The sequence below is a fragment of the Oreochromis niloticus genome, linkage group LG7, assembly GCF_001858045.2.
Source record: "Oreochromis niloticus isolate F11D_XX linkage group LG7, O_niloticus_UMD_NMBU, whole genome shotgun sequence".
NCBI lineage: Eukaryota > Metazoa > Chordata > Actinopteri > Cichliformes > Cichlidae > Oreochromis > Oreochromis niloticus.
In genome coordinates, this window is record NC_031972.2 from 56,763,866 (window position 1) to 56,789,184 (window position 25,319).

Consider the following 25,319-nt stretch of genomic DNA (forward strand, 5'->3'; position numbering starts at 1 on the left):
GGAAAGTATTGGAGGTGTATCTCCAAAAGTTGATTCTGTTCATCTGGACGTAGCGTTTTGAGGGAGAAACGTTTCGTCACTCATCCAAGTGACTTCTTCAGTCTCAGCTGATTGCAGGTCAGGTTGGAAAAGAGGGCTTTTCTATCCTACCCTGGAACACCACCAAGTCATTGGTTCAGATATGTGGATGACACCTGGGTGAAAATCAAATCTCAGGACGTACCACATTTCACGGATCACATTAACTCGGTGGACCGACACATCAAATTCACCAGGGAGGATATGAAGAGTGGCAGGTTAGCCTTCTTAGACTGTGAGATTTCCATCAGTAATGGGGGACATCTAAAAGCTGACGTGTACCGTAAACCTACACATACGGATCAGTATCTAAGGTTTGACTCTCATCATCCACTGGAGCACAAACTGGGTGTCATCAGGACGCTACAACACAGAGCGAACACCATCCCCACTGACACAGCGGCCAGGGATGCAGAAGAACAGCACATCAAGAAGGCCCTGAGTAAATGTGGTTATCCCAGCTGGACTTTTGTCAAAGCTAGAAAGGCACCTAAAGAAAGCTCCAGCCGATCCAGGAGAGAAGGACAACCGCTGCCCAAGCGAAAACCTGTAGTGATCCCATATGTGTCAGGAGTATCGGAGCAGTTGAGACGCATTTTTTTCTAAACACCGGGACTCTGTGGCTTTTAAACCACGCTGCACCAAAGATTGGTCCACCCCAAGGATCGGGTCCCCCGACACAAACATAGTCACATAGTGTACGCTGTTAAGTGCCAGGAGGATTGCCAGTATTTATACATCGGGGAAACCAAACAACCTCTGGCGAAGCGGATGGCACAACACAGAAGAGCAACCTCGTCAGGCCAGGACTCTGCAGTCTATTTACACCTACAGGCCAGTGGACACTCTTTCAATGATGAGGATGTACACATCCTGGACAGGGAGGAACGCTGGTTTGAGCGCGGAGTCAAGGAGGCCATTTACGTGAAAAGGGAAAGACCATCTCTGAATCGAGGAGGGGGCCTAAGGGTACATCTTACAATGCTATGATTGCAGCCATTCCCCAACTCTCTGTGAATGGTACTCATGGCCATTGATCAGTGGGCTTTGATCAGTGGTTGTTGATCAATGGTCATGAGAATTTGCATAATTATGATTAAGGAACTGACCTCCCAGCCCATTGTTCCTTCAGTAGGCTGGTTTCAGTCATTATGCAAATGTACTGTTTATAAGATTGGGGAAACCTGCAGTCAGCTGAGACTGAAGAAGTCACTTGGATGAGTGATGAAACGTTTCTCCCAGAAAACGCTACGTCCAGATGAACAGAATCAACTTTTGGAGATTTACTTACCTGGATGATTGAGCATGCATCAAGATATTGGAGGTGTAGGCACTCAAATATAATTAACAAATACCTCTATGAGGGCTATAACTAAATGCTGAGTCTAGAGATGCCTGAGTGAGACATCTTCCTCTATATATATATATATATATATATATCTATCTATCTATCTATCTACCTTCCTACCTACAACTCATTTCAAGCTGTGTATTTGATTACTCAAAAGCTTTATTTAACTTTAATTAAACCACAGTAAACAATGGTTCATATTTAACAGCAGAAACACAGACTACTCTCACCTCGTGGGGAGAGACCGGTCTGGTCACGTTGAAGCTTTCTTCCACGTCCGGCATGCCAACGTAGATATTGAGGTATCTGCAAATTTTTAAAAATCCATTATTTCCTCTTTTAATAAAAACAAAACGACTTGTTGTGCATGTCTGCAGTGTTAAAGTCAGTGATGGTGAATGCACACAGTGACTTACTTGAGGTACCACATTGGATCAGCATCACTTGTGATTTTCTCATTTGCCTTCATAATTTTTTTGATCTAGAAGCAGAAATGAGACATCGATGCTCAAAATCCAAGTGTACATGAAAAAGCAGCAACAGACAAAGACATGCTCGTGTTTTACCTCTACATTAATGAAATAGTTGAATGAGTCGATGTGCTGCTTTACCAAACCTTTCACCTGCAAAACACACAACATGATATACATGTTTACTCTCCCAAATAATATTACTCACACAGATGTAGACCCACCAACTGTTCTGTCATCATTACACAGGAGGATACTTTGATATTTGATGACAAAAAAAAAGTAATTTAAAGAAGGTCCATGACCTAAAGCTTTAACAGGGTAAAAGAACAAGACACATTGTACAGGGTATATTTGGTCATTATGCAATATTTCATTATTTCATGGCCATACTGGACTCAAATGTTTCCCTTTTTACTAAACATATTTCCTTGGCCAAAAAATCTCTTGCTAAGGAATCAGAAGAAACATGACCAGATAACCACATCAATAAGTTTACCAATACTGCTTTCTGTAACTTAGGGATTTTCTAACATTATATTTTCTATCTCAAACTCACTATGAGAAATTTGACGACACATTCACATCTAGTAGGTTAGTTTATTGCAACGCTCTAGTTTTAGGACTCCCCAAATCATCAGTTGGAATTCCCTTATTCATTTAAAACCCAGCCTTGGAATCCTTATGGGTACACAGAAATTTACAAAGCTTTTGATGATTTGGTACCCAGTACAGACATCTCAGGTCATCAGGTTCAGATCTGTTCTCAAAATCATATATTCACACTGCAGGTCTTAATGCTCAATTCCGATTTTTTGATCAAATCCGATTTTTTTTGTCTGCTTGTTCACACTACAAATAAAATGTGACAGCAAATGCGCTCTAGTGTGAACCCTCAAAGCAGCCCGCATGTGCAAAAGAAGACGTCACACAACGCGCTGTTTAGACCCAGACCAAACAGTATTGTTTGACTGATGGCCCTTAATATAAAGACTTGTTTCGGACTTTACGTTTCCCAATTTTGCTCTAAGCTATAAAGCTATTTTGTTATTTACATATGGCCTAATAATTATCCTTTTTGCTGTTTTAGACAGGAGCGGTGCTTCAAAGGATAGTTGCAGATTTCTGTCAGAATCTGCAGATTATACAGTACAAATAAAATGTTTCTCCAACGCTGTCTTCCCAACAGTTTCACTAACATCTACACCGGATGGCCAGGAAGCGTTCACGATGTCTTCTTGGGCGCTTCTCTGGCGCTGATAATTGGTGTCTGTCTTGTGTCAGTGACGTAAAAGACGGATTTAATGCGACATGACCATTCAAACAGCAGTCGCTTTCTAAAACATCAGATATGTATCAGATTCAGTACCACATACGAAAGTGACCCAGGTCGAATTTGAAAATATCGGATTTGTGCTGTTCACACTGTCATACCATGATTGGATATGGGTTGCATAGGGTCAAAAAAGGCGGATTTGATGCGCTTTCGCCTGCAGTGTCAACGTAGCCTTGGTGTGTTGAGGGTACTTTCAGTTATTCTGCCTCAGTTCCTTGGAGCAGGCTGCTGACCTAGGATCAGTTACATCTGCGTGTACATTGAAAAACAGCCTCAAAACCTTTTTAGCCACACAGGCCTACAGCTAATAGATGCTGTTGTTTTGTTTAATTGTTTTTCATTGCCTCAAGTCATCATAAACCTACACAGGGTTTTTTCAGCTGTCATGTAATGAACTGTACTATTTAAATAGAGATGTCATTGTTATTGTCTGACTGCTCTGGGTGATAGGAACTAGGCAACAGTAAGTCAGATTACTACTACACCACTACGCAAAACTGAGGCTACAGTTTGCACACACTCAACAACCTCGGGCAATATAAGATTGGAAAAAGGTTTTCTGGTCTAATAAGTTTTGATTTCAGAATTTGGTGTGAACATCATGAAAGCATGGATCCATCCTGTCTCGTGTCAACAGTTCAGGCTGCTGGTTGTGGTGGTATAAAAGGGTTAGGGGACATTCTCTTCTCATACTTCGGTCCCCAGTTGACTAAGCACCATTTAAACACCAAGGCTTGCTGAGCATTGGTGCTGACCACAGTATGGCTGCTTCCAGCAGGGTAACACACCATCTCACAGAGCTCAGATCACCTCAAACTGTTTTTATAAACATGACAGTGAACTGTTACTGTATACCCACTAGTTTCTACCATACTTTAAACATATTTTAATCAAGAAGCATTGAAATTTAGTAAAAGTGTGTAAGGGCTGGTGTGTTCTGTTACCTTCAGGAAGGCTGGTAACAACTTCCATTTTTCCTGTTAAAAAGGGAAACGAGCAAATAAACAAGTCCGTTTTATCAATAACCTGAAAACTATTCGAGCTGTGTAAATGCTTAAGCACTTTTTCCAAATTGTACACTAGAAAAAATATCTGTCAGAAACAACAAACTGGGACACAGGACGTTCCCCTTCACTCTGCATCTCTATGAGCTAACAGCCTCCACGCTAGCGTTAGCATCTCTGTGCTCGTGCTGCCAGACTTTCGGTCCTTTCCGGTCTTCATACTCACAGCTACGGTGTTAACAGGAGCCACCAGCTCCTGTGGAGTCAGGTCGCTAAACTGTCCTCCCAGGACCTCCATGGTTTACTCCACTGCTTATCAGCAAACACACAAAAACCTGTACCGTCAGTGTTGATATCTTGCAAGCGTGACTCCTTTGTGTTGCACTCTAAAACGTCCGTACGACCAGAAGCAAGAAAAGCGTTCCGATTCTTTAACTTACAAGGATTGTATCGTTCTACTTTTTAAAAAACATTACGTCATAAAATATTGTATTGTGACGCACAGTTACTCACAGTTGCGTCACAAAAAAGTAACTGTGCGATGCAAAAAACAGTACATTCAGACTAGAATTTCCTTTCTTACTTATTGGAGTTATTAAAAATCCAACGGATAGCAAACTGATGTACACTTCCCAAAAGGTGAAATGCAGAAACCTTGTGTGTTCAAAATGAACTGGCACATGGAAGTAAGCGTCATTGAGGACTACTAAGGTGAACCACTCTCCTGGAGTGATGGTCTGCAGGACATTGATATAGTATCTGAAATCAAGAAGTAAGTGGAATAAAATCCCTTGTTCGTTATCTCTGATTGCACTATTGTGATAGCCCTTTTGCCCAGTAGCATATTTCCTATGACAAGCACAGGGTCTTCACAGAGTGTGACAGAAGTCACTTTCTCTGAAAAGGGTGGGATCGATGACGAAACTGCAGCGTGTACCCCCGGGACATTGTTAGCAAAACCCACTTATAGCAGCCTCTCCTCTCTCACTGAGAATGGCAAAATACTGCAATGAATTAGACAAAGCGTGTCTCAGGTGACCCACTAACTTGATAACTTGTTGCCAACTAAGCAAGTGTTTAAGCCCAGGCAATCCAGACAAGAATTCCAGCAAGCTGCAGGAGGTGACCTGAACCATCAACTTACTTATGTCACTATACTTAAATGTGTTGAATTCTAATACCTGAGAATACCTTAAACCTAGCTGTGCACAGGGTTCTCAGGGAGAGCAATATTGAGAGATATTGAGAGACCTGTAGCTTGCTACTGTCAACAACCTTCTACTGCTTAGAAGCATTTCTTATTTAGCTTTCTGGGTTTTTTTTTCTTTTTTTCACATACAGTCTACATACAATGTAATGACTGTGGATGCTCGGTGGGATGCTTCTATGCTGTTAAGGAGATGTCATTTCAGGACTTAAACCAGACTCTAAGAAATTGCTGTCTAAATTTGCAATGCTGCGAGTAACAAACTGCGTTCAGTTTGGAGGTTGAAGAGGAACTCTCCCTCACCAGGCTGACAGCTGTCTGTGCCACAGTTTATCTCATGCAGTGCAGTGCTAAATTTAAAATTATCAGACACTTTGGACAATGTATATTCTTCTATGACAGAAAATACAAGTGTTCATTTAGGTAAATAAACAGAGCCGTAAGAGATGTTTTTCAAAAATTGTTTTCTTTATTTTGATTTGCTGCTAACAAATTTTTTTATTTTTTTTTTTGCTGCTAACAAATTTGGGTTTTTTTTGTTTGTTTTTTTTTATTTGTAGCTTTTGTAGTGTGAACCCCTCACCAGAGTTTGTAAGTTCTTTAGTTCAAGGCAATTAAACCCCAACAATCAAATGATCCCCCTATGAGCAAGCACTAGGCACGGTGGAAAGGAAAAACTCCATTTTAACAGGAAGAAACCTTTGACAGAACCAGGCTCAGGAAGGGGCAGCCATCTGTCACGACTGGTTGGGGGGTGAGAGGCAAAAGAAAAGAAAAATGAGAGCACAAGTTAGCTATATGTTGCTCACGTTGTCTAACATGAACAACATATGGTTTTCTGGACTGTGGATGAAAAGCAGTCCATCATTACTGGTCTTTAAAAGGGAACTGATCCATCATTAAGGTAGCAAAATGGCTCAAGGAGGCTAGAGGCAGAGGCAAATACGCAATTGCTGTTAAACATTGAAAAGGCCCAGTAAGCTGCAGGTATAATAAGGCCTGCTGCGGCAACACCTAAACCTATTTTAAGTAGGCATTTGGCACCATGATGCCATGAACCACTAGTTGGAACCATGTCAGGAGATGGTTCTGAGACAGGAGAATCAAGCTCTTCAGGTTGAGGAGCAAGATTCTCCTGTGTCGGGACCACATCAGTAGATGGTTCTGAAACTGGAGAAACAACCTCCTCAGGTTCAGGAGCAAGATTCTCCTGTGTTGGGACCACATCAGGAGATGCTTCTGAGACTGAAGAAACAAGCTCCTCAGGTTCAGGAGCAAGATTCTCCTGTGTTGGGACCACATCAGGAGATGCTTCTGAGACTGAAGAAACAAGCTCCTCAGGTTCAGGAGCAAGATTCTGTGACTGTTTTTCGACCTTAGCCTGTCTCACCTGACATTGGAGATTGCATATTTCTCTATTTTGTTTTTCTATTATCTCTTCTTTTTTTGTTATTTTATGGTGAGCTTCTCTCACTTGTTGCTCAAGTCTCTCTAAAGCGTCCTTGAGATCTGCGTTCTCTTTCTTTTGTTCGTTTCTCTCACTTTCGATCTGAGACAACTCGGCAGCAATGCTGCTATTCTGCTCAATGAGAGATTCTTCCTTTTCCAAAAAGTCATGGTGCATTGTCTGAATGTTCTTTTGCTGTTCCTGGATTTTAGCCTCCAGAGATTCCACCTGTGACTGTTTTTCGACCTTAGCCTGTCTCACCTGACATTGGAGATTGCATATTTCCCTATTTTGTTTTTCTATTATCTCTTCTTTTTTTGTTATTTTATGGTGAGCTTCTCTCACTTGTTGCTCAAGTCTCTCTAAAGCGTCCTTGAGATCTGCGTTCTCTTTCTTTTGTTCGTTTCTCTCACTTTCGATCTGAGACAACTCAGCAGCAATGCTGCTGTTCTGCTCAATGAGAGATTCTTCCTTTTCCAAAAAGTCATGGTGCATTGTCTGAATGTTCTTTGCTGTTCCTGGATTTTAGCCTCCAGAGATTCCACCTGTGACTGTTTTTCGACCTTAGCCTGTCTCACCTGACATTGGAGATTGCATATTTCCCTATTTTGTTTTTCTATTATCTCTTCTTTTTTTGTTATTTTATGGTGAGCTTCTCTCACTTGTTGCTCAAGTCTCTCTAAAGCGTCCTTGAGATCTGCGTTCTCTTTCTTTTGTTCGTTTCTCTCACTTTCGATCTGAGACAACTCAGCAGCAATGCTGCTGTTCTGCTCAATGAGAGATTCTTCCTTTTCCAAAAAGTCATGGTGCATTGTCTGAATGTTCTTTTGCTGTTCCTGGATTTTAGCCTCCAGAGATTCCACCTGTGACTGTTTTTCGACCTTAGCCTGTCTCACCTGACATCGGAGATTGCATATTTCTCTATTTTGTTTTTCTATTATCTCTTCTTTTTTTGTTATTTTATGGTGAGCTTCTCTCACTTGTTGCTCAAGTCTCTCTAAAGCGTCCTTGAGATCTGCGTTCTCTTTCTTTTGTTCGTTTCTCTCACTTTCGATCTGAGACAACTCAGCAGCAATGCTGCTGTTCTGCTCAATGAGAGATTCTTCCTTTTCCAAAAAGTCATGGTGCATTGTCTGAATGTTCTTTTCCTGTTCCTGGATTTTAGCCTCCAGAGATTCCACCTGTGTCTGTTTTTTTTCAGCCTGAACCTTCATGTGTTTAAGCTCATCTCTTGACCGATGGAAATTATCTTTATAATAATTCTTTTTGAGCTTTAGGGTGCTCAACTCCAACTGGAGTTGTTCAATTTTCATTTGAAGCTCCCTACAGTTAGGCATTTCAATCTTCAAAACCGTATGCAGTCTGATTGATTCCGCTTGAATCACTCTGTTGGACTGTGAATTATTAAATGTTTCGTCTGACATTTCTTTAAATGTTTATGCAAAGTGTCGACAAGAAAAAATGTTTGCTTAATTGTTTAAATTTAAAAATAGTCTCTTTCTGGAAGGTTTCTGGTTTGCAAAACGCAACTCCCTGTTTCTGAAACTGCTCCAAGTAAAACTGTTTGCAAAGGTGAAGAGGGCGTATTTATGGACTTTTGTGGCCGCGAATTTGACGTCAGCGCTCTTTGATCCTTTGATCGAACAAAGCATCAAAGGACAGCTGTGCGTAATTCTGCGCATGCTCAGAGAATACCCATTGAAATGCACGGTTTTCTTTTTTGTTTTGAATTTTTTGAAATACTTTGAAAACAGTCCAAACAGTGTTGCCAACTCAGCGACTTTGTCGCTATATTTAGCGAGTTTTCAGACACCCTTAGCGACTTTTTTTTCTAAAAAGCGACTAGCGACAAATCTGGCGACTTTTTCTGGTGTTCCAGCATAAATTTAAATGGGTAGGACGTTGTTCTGAAAAAACATCCTACTTTGTCAAAATTTCCTCCCTAAGTAGTTTGTACACATTTCTGATGTCACAGTAATTCCAGCACAAATTCAAGTAGGAATGCCACTTAACTTTGCCCATCAGAGTATGCTTGTAGCTCATATTCATAAAGCCAGGACGGTTTACCACTTATTTTTACCCGTTAAAGTGTGCTTGTAGGTCACATTCACAAAGGTAGCATGGTTTGGCACGTAATTCTTCCTGTCAGAATTAGCTTCTAGCTTATATTAACAAGGTAGCATGGTTTGGCACGTAATTTCGTCCCATCAGAATTATGCTTCTTGCTCTTATTAACAAAGGTAGCATGGTTTGGCACGTAATTCTTCCTGTCAGAATATGCTTCTAGCTTATATTAACAAAGGTAGCATGGTTTGGCACTTGTTTGTAGAAGCAGTCTGCATGCCAAGGTGCTTAAGTTATACACCTGTCACCATTGAAGTGATTGGAACACCTGGCTATATAAACTTTGACAATGAACTCACTCCATTAGAGTTACAGTATATATTTACAGATACATACATTTGACATTTACATGTGATATATATGACAACGGAGTAGTGTGGAGTAGCGTTAAATCCAGTGTTGGGACTAACGCGTTATTATTGTGGTAACGAGCACGGTAACTAGTTATTATGCCAAAACCAGGAACGCGTTACTCGTTACTGGGATTTAGATAGGCTCGTTACTCGTTACTTCGTGTGGTGGATATCGCGGAGCTTCCACAGATTCAATAACATTAGCAAGTGATGGAGGCCAGCAGGTGGATGAAGGAAAAGGGAGGCAAGAGGAGAGACCCGAGGCGGCCGCCGGTCCGCGCGTCAGGTGAACTGAACTTCAGGTAAGAAGTTATGACCTGCAGTCTATCTGGGTCAGATATAAACCAAGTTTAGGTGGAGTTTATTTTCGGTATGCTGACATTTTCGTACTGCGTGCTAGCTAGCATGACGGAGTTTCTATACAGCTGGGTGGGTGCTATGTTACTGATGTTGAACTTTATTTTGTTCATACGGTTAATTATTAGAGTTGCCAACCGTCCCGTAAAAAACAGAATCGTCTCGTATTCAGAGAAAATATTACGTACTGAGGTGAAAAGGAACACAGTTTGTCCCGGACTTCAGCTAAAATGAAAAAGACACAAAGCTGAAGCTGCACAGCTGCCTCTTCTTCTCTCATTCTCTCCTGTTTCTACTTCAATCACGAAACTGATCAATGATCAGCTGATCGGCTTTTCTCTCTTGTTTATTTATCGCCCACTTTGCGCCAGAAAGAGGAAACCAGCGGATGTCGCGTTAAACAACAGCAGCAAGTTTAAGCTTGATCAGCTGTTGTTAGAATTTATTTAATATTAATTTCTAGTATCAGCTGATGTTTGCTGGAGCCACAGCTGTAAAGCTGCTGGTCATGATATCGGTTTGGTTATCTGGTGAGAGGGAAACATGAAGATGAAACCAGGAGATGTCCTTACTGAATCATCAGAGCTGAACAGGTGATGGAGAAACAGGTTTACCTTTTAGGTGACATGAATGAGTTGAAGGGAAGTTATGAACTGTTTCTGAGAGACAAATAACACCAGGATCCTTTTCTAAGTAGCTGACAGCTGGTAACTGTGCAGGGGCGGGTCTAGCAAAGTGTTGCCAGGGGGGCAGGTAGGGCATTAACAGGGAAAGGGGGGGACAAGGAAATACTTCTTTATTATTCTCATTTAAAATGTCTCGCTTTAAAAAAAAATAATTATCTGAGTCTTACAACAAACAATTGATAGATTGATACATATATACCATCAGAACAGTGTACATCACTGTCACAACAGTGTTTATTTTCATTCAAAGGCTTTATGATTTTTCCTATAATGGTGGGCCGGTCTCTAGTCAAAATGCCCGGGACGATTTTTTTGTCCCAGTCCAGCTCTGTATGCAGTTCATCTGCAGTCTGGTGTTACCTACATCTTCCTATTCAGAAGGCAGAATTTCCAAGTTCTGAGTACAATCAAAAGCACCACGACTGCAGTTTTTGTGTTGGATGTAAAAAGCAGGCTAGAATCATGGCGGCGGTCAACGACGGTCCAGGCGTGGGATTTCTCTCATGGAAATGTGCACATTATTTTTTCCTTTCTATTGGTAGGTGGCACAGTGCACTTGTGGCAAGTAAGCAAGATAGAAGACTGACAATCTTGCTGGGTATCCAGTTACAGAAGCAACACATTAACAAGAGAATTCTGAGTAAAACCAAAGTTACTTTCCCTAGTAACTAGTTACTTTGAAAGTAACGAGTAACTTGAAGTAACTGAGTTACTTTTTTAGAGAAGTAACTAGTAATGTAAGTAAGTTACTAATTTAAAGTAACTTACCCAACACTGGTTAAATCACAGACGGATGCGCTTAGCTTCCCTTTTTGTGTTGTGTGCATGCGCGCACATGCTCAGAAACAAGAAACAACGGTTTACGGGGTAGGCTAAATTCCCAGAACACCTGTTATGTCGCATTTAACTTAATTCTGAGGCGCTCCTAACATATTTTGGTCTTCTTTGTGAGTGGTTTGTCAACTGACTGTTCAGTTGCATTATGTGTTAACTGCACCGTGGTGTTAGAGAGATGTTGGCCATCGAACAGCTTCAGTTAATGTCGGCGGCTGCATTAGGTTAGCTTAACCGCCGCTGTTGTGACACGCGCGACAAACATTACCTGTACTTGTATTAGCTGCATAAGGAGTGGTGCTCATTAGCTGCTTGCTAAATGGGTAAGCGTGTCATGGGTCTGTAGCTTTGTCCACCGTTTTAGAGAACATATTTGGTTTTAAAGTAAGTTACAGGGCTATTCCCTGCATTTCTGGAGAACGCTAAAAACGACCTGATATGCATATTAGTATGGATTATGTTAGGATATATTGGTATAGATAAGTATGGAGTATTATAATTATGATATTAAAAACACATTTCAAGAAATTACATTAACAAACAAATTATGTAAGAGTTATATTTAACTGCTGATTTTACAGCAGCAAAATTATTGTATCTCTATCGTTTAAACATATAATAAGCTTTCTGCCTTGCACAGAGTGGCTAATCAAACAAATTGAATAATCATAAATATATTATTTTATATTTTTCTACTTTATTTTTTACTGTCGTCACTTTGATATTGCACTATGAATAAATAATAAGGAAAGTATTATGTATCACCACCAATGTTCCCTCTAAGATGCGCATGTGCGCAATTGGGCACTGTTGGCACGGTCTCTGGGCAGAGAAAATCTGCGTTGCGCACACAAAAAAATTCTAACCTGAATTGAAATTAAAGTAAATATGTGCCGACACTGGTGTTTTAGCTAGCAAAGCGGCGTGGCTGATGTGGAGTGAAGACACGTTAATGACAACGTGTACAACCTTTGGAGATGTGAGCAGGACAGACGGAACAACTGACGGAAAAAGTGTGGACCAGGGGCGATTTTAGCCCATTTTTGGGGGTGAATCAAAGCACCCCCAAAGATTTCTTACTTTTTTTTGACAATATTTGTTGTTTGTGTGTGTTAAGGGATTTCTTAGGGTTTTAGGATTTTTATTATGTTATGCTTAAAAGTACATTTCATTATCTAAATGTGTTTGCTCTTTCTTATTCAGCTTAACCTCTGCAACTCTGTGCAGACTCCTAAATGGGGAAGTTACACAGGAAGCCTGCAGTTCTATTTTCTCTCTTCCTGTATGTGCTCTCTGAATAAAGACTCTTCCTTTTTACTGCAGCGGTGCGAGTCTCCCTCGACCGTGTACACGTAAACCTGTCTGAGCCTTTTTATTCCAACCTGGGTTGCAATACAGGAAAACTCCTGACATTTCTTGGTCCTTCGAGCCGGATGGGACACAGCGACCTTTGTGTGACCCCACAGGAAAGCCTCATCGAGCCCCGACGTCGTGAGAAGCCCGCGCTGAAGTCTATCGACAGCTCCTGTCCAGGTACAGGATAAAGCCCAGAGACGTGAATTCGGGTTCTGGCCAGCGTTCTTATAAGTGGTCCACGGCGGTGGGGGTCGATGAGGTAGACCTGAGAGACCGGCAGCAACCAGGTGAATATTAACACTCAGACACCTCGCGTAAAACGTTTTAAAATAAAATAGAGCTCGTCTGGGACTGGTAGCTCCCCCATAGTGGGTAAAGTAGGCTCGCCCAGAAGGGCTGGTAGCGTTTTAAAATAAAGATAGAGCTCGTCAGGGACTGGTAGCTCCCCCGTAGTGGGTAAAGGTAGCGCGCGTGAGTAGACACACGGTGTCCGTGTTTTGTTTTTGTATTGTTTTATTTTCGTTGGTGGAATAAGTTGATTTTACAGCACAATAAGGAGGCTGAACTATTCCACTATTTTGTTTGCTGTTGGCCACCCAAGTACTGGTGAAAAGAGAGAAACAGGTCGTGTATCATCACATAAAGATGACACCGCTTTCAAGAATAGCTTGAAAGTAGAAGGCCGTGTCAACTACCTCTCTCGATTCTCGTGCCAGTGAAGGTGCCGCAGTTGTGTAGTTGTAAAGTGTTAAAATTAAAAGGATTAAAATGGGTAATGAAGCTTCAAAACTCACTGCTGACGAGCAGTGGTTAGAAAAGAAATGTCCAGGAGCTGGACAAATTAGTGCATATAGATGGAGAAATCCAAAGAAAACCTAAATGTCCCACGTGGGAGGGAAAATGCATTGACTAAATTATAAGAAACCCTCCAAGCAGAAATAAATACTGAAAAGGAAGCTAAAAAGAAAACAAAGAGTACACAAGAGTTGTATTTTAAAGCATAGAAAGTGGAATGAAGTGGAATAAACAAAAGGTTAAATTAAGGTTAACTTAAAGTAGAGCTTATCTAGTGATAAGCATGATAATAGGAGATAATAGGAAGGTTAACAACCTGTAAACTGGTATTAACAATGAAACATAGTTGGCATGACGACCGTGCCTAGAATGAATAGAATGCATGAAACCAGATAATTCACACAAAATATATCAAATAAAAAAGAGAGATGCATAAGGTATATTACGGCTGTGTCATTGTTCAGCCAAGGAAAAGCAAATGTCTCCAGCTTGGGAAGGTGTGAAGCTGCAGGTTCACACAGACCCGTGATGGATACATAATAAAATATAAACTAATATACTATTGTATGTTAGTAGTAAAGTAGTGAAGAAGTGTATATACTATTGCTGTTATAAAAAAGGAAAAACAATACAATGATAACATTAATAATGACATACTATTAATAGGAAGAGGCACCTCAGTCAGTTATGATGTGAGGTGGAAGATTGTTAAAAGTACTCTGAGTCAAGCTTAAGGTTTGCTCAAACTCAGTACAATGATATATGAGATGAAGAAAATAAGGAATTAACTACACTAATCAGGTGCATGGAGACACTTGACCTGCTTGTAAACCTGTCATCTTAGATGAGGCTTTGTTAAGATGAAGACCTATACTAACAACTAATGAGAAGCTGAATTAAATATGTGGACACTACCAAGCTAATGAGGAGCGGTGACGCGCATGGAGATGCTGGTTTTGCTCACTACAATTGTAGTTAGAGTTTGAATTCATTACTGTGGATGTACAGTGAGTGACCTCTATATATCTTGAAAAGCATGTCTGAAATACTCGTATGAAAGCATATTTTGAGTGATTCTAACTGTGTGAATGCTGTGAGTAGTAGGTTTTGAGTGACTGGGTGTGATCTGTACAAAAATAATAAAACATAAGTAATAATAACACTACAAAGTGTGTTAAAGTGTGTGGAGTGAGTGAACGAGTGGAAGTTTGAGAGAAAAGGCAGTGTGTGTGATGATTCCTGATGTCTGAAAAGAGCTCAATTTAAAAGTGAGTGTGAAATAAAGGTGTATTGGTTTTAGATCAAGATTTAGTAGAATTAAAGAGGGTTTATAGACTAGGAATACAAAGAGAAACAAAAGAGTTCGATTAGTCTGCAGAAACAGGAATTATGTATATAAAAATATATGTGTGCCTGTGGTGTGTCAAGACAGCTCACAGAGAGAAACAGAACTCTATGAATAGACTCTATGAATAGAATGAATAGACAACACATACTCAAATTGTTATATGTGAAATTATTTTTGGAAAGGGTCAGAAGATAACTCAGTGATATGCTGCATGAATTAAACCTTATGGCAATAAACACTTGCAATGAAGAAAGCAGCTTACACTCAATTAATATGAACGCAAAGCCTTGATGCCATAGGCAATTTGTTTGTTTTGTAAGTTTGGAAAACAAATTTGGGATCGTACTTGTGGATCACAGTGACATATAATGATTAGGCACATGATTTAACAATGACGAGTTTTAGAGCTGTGAGCTATGAGCTATAAGCAATGCAAAGTTTTTCCTAACTTAAAAGTTTGAAATATGTAAGATGTATGAATTCTTTGAGAAATAGGAATTGCCTAAAATGCCTTAAGTCAAAATGTAGTGTTGCATCTACACAACAGATAGAGTTGTAGAAGCGAAACCGTTGACATCCTCACACACGCAGGCCAAGATATAAATATATACACTGATAGACAGTATGTTTTTTCAGCTGTGCAACACTTTGAGATCTTCTAAAGACACTATTAGAAGTAATTTTATTGCCAAAACAGTTAACATTTTGTAAATGTGCTGCACACCAGAAAGGCTGCTCAGAGGTCACTAGAGGCAATAACTTGGCAGACCAAAGCAGCAAAAGCAGCAGCACAACAAACTGTAGACACATTAATGTCTGACTCCTCAATGCAAATACCACTTGATGTGCTTATAAACGAACAGAAAGCCGCACCAACTAGAGAACAAAAGAGGTGGTTAAAAGGTGGAGCACAGCCAGAAAATGAAAATGATTTGATGACCTGTAATAGCAAACCAATACTACCAAAGTCCCTACACATATCAGCAGCACTATTGTCAACAGGAGGGGGGGTAGGAGTGGTAGATAAACTTTCAGAAATTTGTCGGAACATGCATGATTTGCCAAAAACATAATGCACATAATGCACATAATGCGCATAATGCACACCACCTCATCCTTTTCATACAATCCACATGAGTTTTATTGAGCTAAATGGAAGCCAAGGCTCAGAATACGCTCTAGTGATCACGTGATCTCAAAATGGCCAGAAATCTATCCAGTAAAAAAGCAGACGCCATCTCAGTAGCAAAATGTTTGTGCAACCATTTTATTTCAATATATGGCATCCCCACTCTGATAAGATCAGACAATGGGACACATATTGTTAATGAAGTAATCAGTAAGGTCTCTGAAGCACTAGGAAATAAAACAGAGACTGAGAAAATGCATGGAAGAAACAGGGAGACCATGGCCTGAGTGTGTAGGCCTGGTAAAAATGTGGATGAGACTGACACAAAGTTCTCAGAAACTCACAACTAAAGAGATTGTTCTAAACAACTCTCCAGTATCTTGCAGGTTGAAACCAGGTGATTAGATCCTGATCAAAGTGCTCCAAAGGAAAAACTGGAGTTCACCAAGGTGGGAAGGTCCTTATCAAATGCTACTCACCACACCAACTGCCTGCAAGATAGCAGAAAGACCGTCCTGGATCCATCAAAGCCACTGCAAAGAAGTGAGTGACAACCTAAGCGTTTAGACGCCGACACCCCTAACTCCTGTATGGTGATCTATTGGTGGAGGGAGGGCTGATCGGGTATACCCCGCCTTCTTCTTCTTGCCAGTAGTCTACTCATCAGAGGTCACAGGTGTGTCTGGTCATCATGAAGACGCTTGTCCTCCTAGTGGCTAGTATTGCACTCCTGGTGAGTTTATTAACACTCACCCGAAAGAAAGAAGATGAACAACGCATGGTTTCGATATATACATGACAGCACACCCAGAAAAGACTGCTATGTTTGCTCCTATATGCCCCCAACGACACAATACGCCACCTTGTATGCGAAGGGAGTGGACATAATTCAAGCAAAGTGTGCCGCAAGCTACGCCAGCCGTGGGCATCAATTCCAGGGAATCGAGGTCAACCATGAGGAACCTCTCCAGATAGGACTACGAAACGGCACATGTGACGAATGGTTCTGGGTTGACCTGAGAGTGAAGCACAGAAGTGAGGCTAAATCATTCACAGTCTTTCTTGGAAACAATGGGAATTTGAGCCACAGCCTATGCTACCGCCAAGAGAACGGATCCACGCCGATGGGAAACACCACCACCAACTGCAAAGCAGTACAGACACACGCTCCTGGAGGGCCCGTGAAAAGCAACAACATCTCAAATGGCACCTTCTGGGTGCAAGGGATGGCCTGGATCTGTGGCCAACAGGCCTATTTTATCCTTCCTGGGAATTGGACAGGTCAGTGCGCTCCCATTTTCATATCTGACCACACTTTCAAGATAACCATGGACGCCACGTCAACTTCAACGTCAACAACAAGGAAAGGACGAAGCACCCCAGACCTCAAGCAGCATGATTCCATATGGGGTTCTGATGTCCCAGAGGAATTTCAACTTTGGACTGAAAGACAAAAGGTTCTGAATGCTTCATGTAAATTCAACGACGAACGGGGTCAGGAAATTGACGCTCTGCGCATTGCAGTAATGCAACACATTGGACATAATTCTCGCCGAGAAAGGAGAACTGTCTTTAACAACACATGTTGCACATACATTCCAGATAATGTGCACTCACCGAACATGACTGATGCTCTGGAAACACTCAGACAACTTCGGGATACACAACAACGAGACTATGCCACAAACACAGAAGACTGGCTTACGTGGCTTTTAAGCGGCTCTTGGAAGTCCCTGCTGATTAAAGGACTTGTTTTGTTGGTGTTATAATACTGTTAATGTGTCTTTTCACTTCATGTGTCATACCTTGTTTGAAGAACATGGTATCAAAAATGGTAACTGCTTCAATTCATGCTTACATCGCCCTATCACAGAATGATGAAGATGATAATGAGACAGACACTTGGATATAACATACTCACAGAGCCCACTATTTTATGATGTCTTGGCTAAAGATGTCTGCAAGTGGCCATAGACTGATGCACTGTTAGTGGTTGCTATGTACATATATACAAGGAAAGATCAAACAACAGGAGGGAATGTTAAGGGATTTCTTAGGGTTTTAGGATTTTTATTATGTTATGCTTAAAAGTACATTTCATTATCTAAATGTGTTTGCTCTTTCTTATTCAGCTTAACCTCTGCAACTCTGTGCAGACTCCTAAATGGGGAAGTTACACAGGAAGCCTGCAGTTCTATTTTCTCTCTTCCTGTATGTGCTCTCTGAATAAAGACTCTTCCTTTTTACTGCAGCGGTGCGAGTCTCCCTCGACCGTGTACACGTAAACCTGTCTGAGCCTTTTTATTCCAACCTGGGTTGCAATACAGGAAAACTCCTGACATTTCGACACACTACTAAAAATATAAAAAGCATACAGTACTTAATTGAGATGGAACATTTTACAAACAAAAGCATAGATAACCCCTCCCCCCTCCCAAAATGGTTTGTTCCAGCTCGCCTCTCCCGTGCTCTGGCTCTAGCACCGTTGCTGCCAGAGCATAGTGGCTGAGACGCAGCAGAGTGGAGGTGTGAGTGCCTGGCTTAAAACAGGACATATTAGCTGCATTTAACCTTCAGTTACTCTTTATATAGTTAGGTAGGAGTCACACCATGTTTCTTTTTAACTGAAAAACATTACACCCAAGTAACCTGCAGTGTTGGAAACGTGTTTCCCGACAATGTTTGCTACCCTACAATCCGTCCTGCTCTGTAGTCAAATCAGCGATATTTGACCGTCTTGTTGCTCCCATTGAAATTTATATAGCCTATTTAAAATCTAAAACTTAACATTATCCGTAGCCTGCTGTTGTTACCACTGTCCTGTTTGAAATGTAATGAGAGAAACTGGTTATTTTGTCATATGTGCATGTGCCGATATTGAACCCAAGGTACTAACTAGCTAACTGACTGGATGCCCATTAACCTTATAACTCCTGTTGTGTGTGTGTGTGTGTGTGTGTGTATGTGTGTACAGAGAGGCAGCCAGGTTCATAATAGATATGAGGAAGTTTTTTCAAAAACAGGAGCCACATTCAGGTAAAAGTGTAAGATCAAATGATCCATCAATCAAGAATAATGTTGGATCAGTGTTTCAATATTTATATCCTTTATTAGATGTACATGTGGTTTGGTTATTTGCCTTTTGGTTGAAAGTACACTGAGAGAGGACTTTTTTATTAGTGCTTCTAATAGTATTTTTTTTTAATCTAATTGAGTACAATCTATTTGTGTATGATTGTCAGTCCAAAGAAAGAGAGAGGAAAGAGGGGAACCTGAGGAGAAAGTACAAGGTCAGGAAGAACCAGGTAAGGAAACAGACAGGGAATAGTGACAGCAAAACAGAAACTGTTAAACTGGCAAAGAAAAAAAACAACAACTAATTTTACTCATAAAATTAGTAAGTTGTGTTCTCCCTATATTAAAGCTGCTATACAGAATCTGCAAAACAAACTGGGTTGTCAGCCCTGGCACTGCATTACCATATTGAAATTCAGTCAGAGGAAGTCACGGTTGCCAAAAACTTTTTGAAGCTCAAGAGTGAGGCTGGTGCCATTCCAGATATGTTAACATTGTACAATTTTCTGGATAATCAGATCTTCCCCACACTGAAAACTGTTATTCAGGTTGCCCTAACAAACCCAGTTAGTAGCTGTAGCTGTGAAAGGTCTTTTAGTGTCTTGAGTCAGCTCCATACCTGGCTGAGAAGGACCATGGGTCAAAGCAGACTACAGCACCTGGCTGTGATGTCAGTTGAGAAAGAGATGCTTGAGAGACTTGACCACCAAAATGTGATAGACAGATTTACCAACCTCAAGGTGAGGTGACATAGGTTAAAAGAAAAGAAAAACTCTGCAGAGCCATAGTAGTATCTGCAGTAAAGATCTTTTCATACATTGTATACATTGTACCGTAGGTACCATAGGCCAAGGTGTCTCCATTTTTCTATTTTTTTAATAATATTTTGTACATTTCAAGGACTCTTCTATTTTTGGAGTGTATTTTTATGTATCTGTATTATATTATACATACACATTAAAAGTGAATCTCTGTCCAAAAAATGCACTCAGTTTACTTTTTACTCACTGTGAGCATCATTCATTATTCTCCTGCAGTAATTAAGGTTAAGATATGTTTGGGTGTTTTTTTTAAAATTCCAATCCATTCTTTGGCAGTAGTAGTCTTTAGCAGCATTTAAATAACCTTTATCAGATTTGATGGTTTTGTTACAGACTTTTCAAAAAAGTGTTTTGCTTTTCTTTCACAAATGTGGGGATTAAATTGTGTTAAAATGTACAAAACAGTGATGTCATGTTTTGTGACGAGGACCCAGGCACAGAGAGACTTGATGAATTTAAGAATCTTATGATTTAATAAAGAAATTTGCAGACTTGCACAGAGAGGGTAAAATTATGATGACTGATAATGGAGATGAAGAAAACAGATGATGAGGACAGGGAGGAACATGGGTTTAAATGCACCAAGGAGACAGTCAGAGGGAACTCGGGACAACTGGAAACATTTAAGGATGCAGGGACTTACAGAGACAGGGAAGACGTCTCATTATGACGAGTAAAGTTTACCTTGACTCCTTGCCTGGATGGGCAGCTCTCTGGGTGCTCAGCACCCCCAAAGCTCTGACCCTAGAATCGCCCCTGGTGTGGACTTTATACCAGTTTTCAAATTGTGTTGATAGGCCACGTAAAACCAGAGTTATGATTAAAAAATATGCAATGTTTGGTTTTCTTCCTCAATACTATTGTTGTTCATATTTACTGCGGGAAGAAACGGTAAAAACGGCGTTTTATAAGGAAAACGCTCGAAAGCACTCTCCGCCTGTGAGCTAAGACGAAACCAAAACACTCCACCCTTTCCCATTGGTCGACATGGTACATTTTTCAACCAATTAAAACATGGCATTTAGTTGTTAAGAAAGGGGAGGAAGTTTTAGGAGTGACGATGGTGTTTTGAGATGTGAGAGATTTGCAACATTTAGCGCAAATCTCGTGTAGTTAGTGTGTAGTGTAGTCCAGTGGCGGAGCGTTGGGGTGGCTTACTGGGCTTAAGCCCGGGTTGTTTTTTCAGAAGCTCGGGGTCTTTTGAAGTGTATTTTTTTCATAGTTAGATCTAGGGCTGCACGATTAATCGTTAGAAAATCGCGATCTCGATTCATACTTACGTGCGATCTCATTTCCAAATGACAACGATTTAAAAAAAAGAAAGAAAAAAAAAAAAAAGAAAGACGACGACGATCGTACCGCATTTTGATCCGGGACATAACCTGCATGAAAACAAGTGCTCACTCTTCCTGCTCAACAAATGACAAGGGCAGAGCCTTATACCACGTGATACAGAAGCTGTGCCGTGTGATGCTCAAATTGGCAGGAAAGAAACAACGGAGAACACGTCAGGGATGACGAGAAAGTGACAGGAGAAAATCCGTCCTGATCAACCACCCAAACATCAATAACGGGAACCTTATACAGCGCTTCCCTATACACGTCGAACTCCCGCAGGCAGTGGCGGTCCTAGCCTGTTTGGCGCCCTGGGCGAACACTATATGCATATAGTATGCATAGTATGCAAACGGCTACCAAAGAGCCATCATAATTCGTCATACAATGAGAACAGGACAAATCAACAACTGACAATGACTAATTAATATTAAAATCTGTAACATAATGTATTGTTTGGAGTTTAGTCTGTTACTGTTACTATTTTTACCATTTCTTCTTGGGGCAACTGTAACCCACATTATTTCCTTAGGGATTAATGTCTTGATGCATTCTCAATCATCCAGGAAAGTAAATCTCCAAAAGTTAGGTCCTGTGAGGTCCTCACAGCCCATTGTTCCTTCAGTGGGCTGGTTTCAGTCATTATGCAAATGTACTGTTTATAAGGTTTGGGGAAACCTGCAGTCAGCTGAGACTGAAGAAGTCACTTGGATGAGTGACGAAACGTTTCTCCCACAAAACGCTACGTCCAGATGAACAGATTCAACTTTTGGAGACTTAGGGATTAATAAAGTATTCTGATTCTGATTGTTTCAGGATGACCTGCCATTATCCAATGACACATCTGTTTACCTGTATCATTTGTTCGTTTCTCCTCCTCTTCTTTTCTCTTTTTTCTAAACTGAGCACCTGATGGCTTTGAACTTTTCTTGTCCATCTTCCATTGGTTTTAATTTTGCACTCCAGTATGAACACCCATCCCTCAACCAGAGGATCACCACGACATAACCTAATAGACCTACACCTTAGTTCACAGATTAACTTTGTCTAGGGCAGGGGTCTGCAACCTTTAACACCGAAAGAGCCATTTGGACCCGGTTTCCACGCAAAAGAAAACACTGGGAGCCGCAAATACTTTTTGAAATCTAAAATGAAGATAACACTGTATATATTGTTTTTTTTACCTTTGTGCTTTGTGTAAACAACTAAAGTAAGTAAGTAAAGTTTATATATTAAGCGCTTTTCACAGACAGGCAGTCACAAAGCGCTGTACACAAATATTAAAATAAACAATACAATCAATAGACATTATACACAATGTAAAAGAATGTAAAATGTAAATAATGTAAAGAATATCAAATACGTACAGTTAAGCCCATAATTATTCATACCCCTGCCAAATTTTGACTTAAAGTTACTTTTGTTCAACAAGCAAGTTCTTTTTTGAGCAGAAATGACACAGGTGTCTCCCCAAAGATAATAAGACGATGTACAAGAGGCATCATTGTGGAAAAAAATATTTCTCAGGTTTTATTTATATTTTAGCAAAAAGTGTCATGTCCAGAATTATTCATACCCTTCTCAATAATCAATAGAAAAGCCTTTATTGGCTATTACAGCAATCAAACGCTTCCTATAATTGCAGACCAGCTTTTTGCACGTCTCCACAGGCATTTTTGCCCATTCATCTTTAGCAATGAGCTCCAAATCTTTCAGGTTGGAGGGTCTTCTTGCCATCACCCTGATCTTTAGCTCCCTCCACAGATTCTCAATTGGATTCAAGTCAGGACTCTGGCTAGGCCACTGCAAAACGTTAATGTTGTTGTCTGCTAACCATTTCTTCACCACGTTTGCTGTATGTTTTGGGTCATTGTCGTGCTAAAATGTCCACTGGTTCCCAAGGCCAAGTTGTTCTGCAGACTGCCTGATGTTGTTGTTGAGAATCTTCATGTATTGCTCTTTTTTCATGGTGCTGTTTACTGTGATTAGGTTCCATGGTCCATTGGCTAAAAAACACCCCCAAAGCATTAGGTTCCCACCACCATGTTTGACAGTGGGGATGGTGTTCTTTGGGTTGAAGGCTTCTCCATTTTTATGCCAAATGAAGGCAACATCATTGTGACCAAATAATTCAATTTTTGTTTCATCTGACCATAACACTGAAGACCAGAAATCTTCTTCTTTGTCCAGATGAGCATTTGCAAAGGCCAAACGAGCTTTTGCATGCCTTAGAAGTGCCTGGAGAAGTGGCGTTTTCCTTGGTCTGCATCCGTGGAACCCAACAGTGTCCGTTGGACTGTCTGCCTTGAGACATTGCCACCAGCAGAGCCCAGATTCACCAGAATGGCCTTGGTGGTGATCCTTGGATTCTTTTTCACCTCTCTCACTATTCTCCTGGCCAGCACAGGTTTCACTTTTGGCTTCCGACAACGTCCTCTGAGATTTTCCACAGTGCGGAACATCTTGTATTTTTTAATAATACTTTGCACTGTAGCCACTGGAACTTGAAAACATTTGGATATGGCCTTGTAGCCCATTCCTCACTTGTGAGCAGCCACAATGCACAGCTGCAGGTCCTCACTGAGTTCCTTTGTCTTAGCCATGAATGTCCACAGACCACCTGCAAAGAGCTGCCGTTTTTCACCTGTTGAGTTGATCAAAACAGCTATTTCCAATTAATCAGGGTAATTAGGATGCTTTAGAACAGCTTTGACTATTTGGAATGGATGGAACTTTGGATTTTCCCAGAGACTGTGACAGTTTGTAAAGGGTATGAATAATTCTGGACATGATACTTTTTGCTCAAATGTAAATAAAAGCTGAGAAATATTTTTTTTCCACAATGATGCGTCTTGTACATCATCTTATTATCTTTTGTGAGACGCCTGTGTCATTTCCAGTCAAAAAATAACTTGCTTGTTGAACAAAAGTAACTTTAAGTCAAAATTTGGCAGGGGTATGAATAATTATGGGCTTAACTGTAGATCAACAAAAGGCTTGTTTGAACAGAAAAGTTTTTAACTACTTTTTAAAAGAATCCACAGAGAAACTAAGGTGTGTTGCTCATGAAATCCATGAAGTGCTACAGAGAAAATTATATTTTATTAATGTAATTAAGACATTTTGAACTCTTAAAGAAATATAACAAAAGGAAAGACACCCAGCTGAACTAAAATGATCCATGTAGCAAACAAAAACCACTGTGAGCCGCCACCCTCACAACAGTTTTTTTCCCAATTAAAAAGTAATTGAAAAAAAAGCACTATGCCGCTAAAAAAATAGATATTTGCTAAATTCTGCCTAAATGTGTATTTTACCTGGTTAATGTGTGTGGCGGGGCGTGGTCTGCAGCGCTGCTGCATGGGAGTTGGACGCACCTGAGCGGCACCCGCAATCACGCCTGTGCTCTCTCTGCTGTTGTTGGTATATGTCGGGCTGTATGCGTACAGCAACCGTGTGTGAAAAGTGGTCAATAAAGAGATGCTGAAAAGCATGTTCATGCAAACATCTTCGGGTCTGCCGTGATATGTTTACAATGAGACTTCTGGTCCTGAACCTCTGCGCACAGCATCGGGGCTTTCATCTTTACGCAGGACTGTAAGCTGTCATCTGTGAGGCGTGAGCGGTGTTTGTTTGTAACATAGTTCACGGTGGAGAATAGCTGCTGACATAATGTGGATCCGAAGACCCATAATTGGCCTACCTGGGGCTGAAAGTCTCGATAAATGCACGGCGTTTCGGCGGGTACACCAGCTTCAGCGAGTGTGACGCTTATTGTGAGCGATGAAATAATAAAATATAATTGTATTTTTATATTTCAAAATCACAATAATCTTCCAATTTAGAACTACAAGTTAAAAAAGCACTAACATAAATAAAATACACTTCAGCGAAATACTTCTAATTTATTTTCCCAAACGAGCCGGAGCCGCAGTATAAGGACAAAAGAGCCGCATGCGGCTCCGGAGCCGCGGGTTGCCGACCCCTGGTCTAGGGTGTATTTCTGGGATTTCACACAACCCAGGATTCAAATCATGAATACATAATGGGCTTGGATTTACAACATTATGAATGAAATGTGCTCTATTTGGACGCAGCAGGTCTCCCTCCCCTTTCGACGGGTTATGTGTGAGACTTTAAATCATCAAACTGTAAATTATAAATTTTAAATTGTTATTGATCCCTTTACCCCGAGTCCTAAAGTGTATATTTA

General features: G+C 40.6%; 2 protein-coding genes across 2 annotated transcripts in view; both read right to left on the reverse strand.

Moving 5' to 3' along the window:
* Window positions 1-4,651, reverse strand: part of polr3b (polymerase (RNA) III (DNA directed) polypeptide B) — a 27,231-nt gene extending 22,580 nt beyond the window's left edge. Inside the window, exons 1-5 of the mRNA XM_019361498.2 lie at window positions 4,466-4,651; window positions 4,180-4,212; window positions 1,996-2,052; window positions 1,846-1,910; window positions 1,660-1,735 (exon numbers count right to left, since the gene is read on the reverse strand). Of these exons, the coding sequence (XP_019217043.1) occupies window positions 1,660-1,735; window positions 1,846-1,910; window positions 1,996-2,052; window positions 4,180-4,212; window positions 4,466-4,537 (303 nt within the window). The 5' untranslated portion in view covers window positions 4,538-4,651. The remainder of the gene's footprint in view (window positions 1-1,659; window positions 1,736-1,845; window positions 1,911-1,995; window positions 2,053-4,179; window positions 4,213-4,465) is intronic.
* On the reverse strand, window positions 4,465-8,462 carry LOC109202896 (chromosome partition protein Smc). Its single transcript, XM_019361497.2, has 2 exons — window positions 7,122-8,462; window positions 4,465-6,728 (listed from the first exon to the last, which is right to left on the reverse strand). The coding sequence occupies exon 1, from the start codon at window positions 8,315-8,317 to the stop codon at window positions 7,256-7,258; it is 1,062 nt and encodes a 353-aa protein (XP_019217042.1). The 5' UTR covers window positions 8,318-8,462; the 3' UTR covers window positions 4,465-6,728; window positions 7,122-7,255.
* Window positions 8,463-25,319: the final 16,857 nt, after the last annotated feature.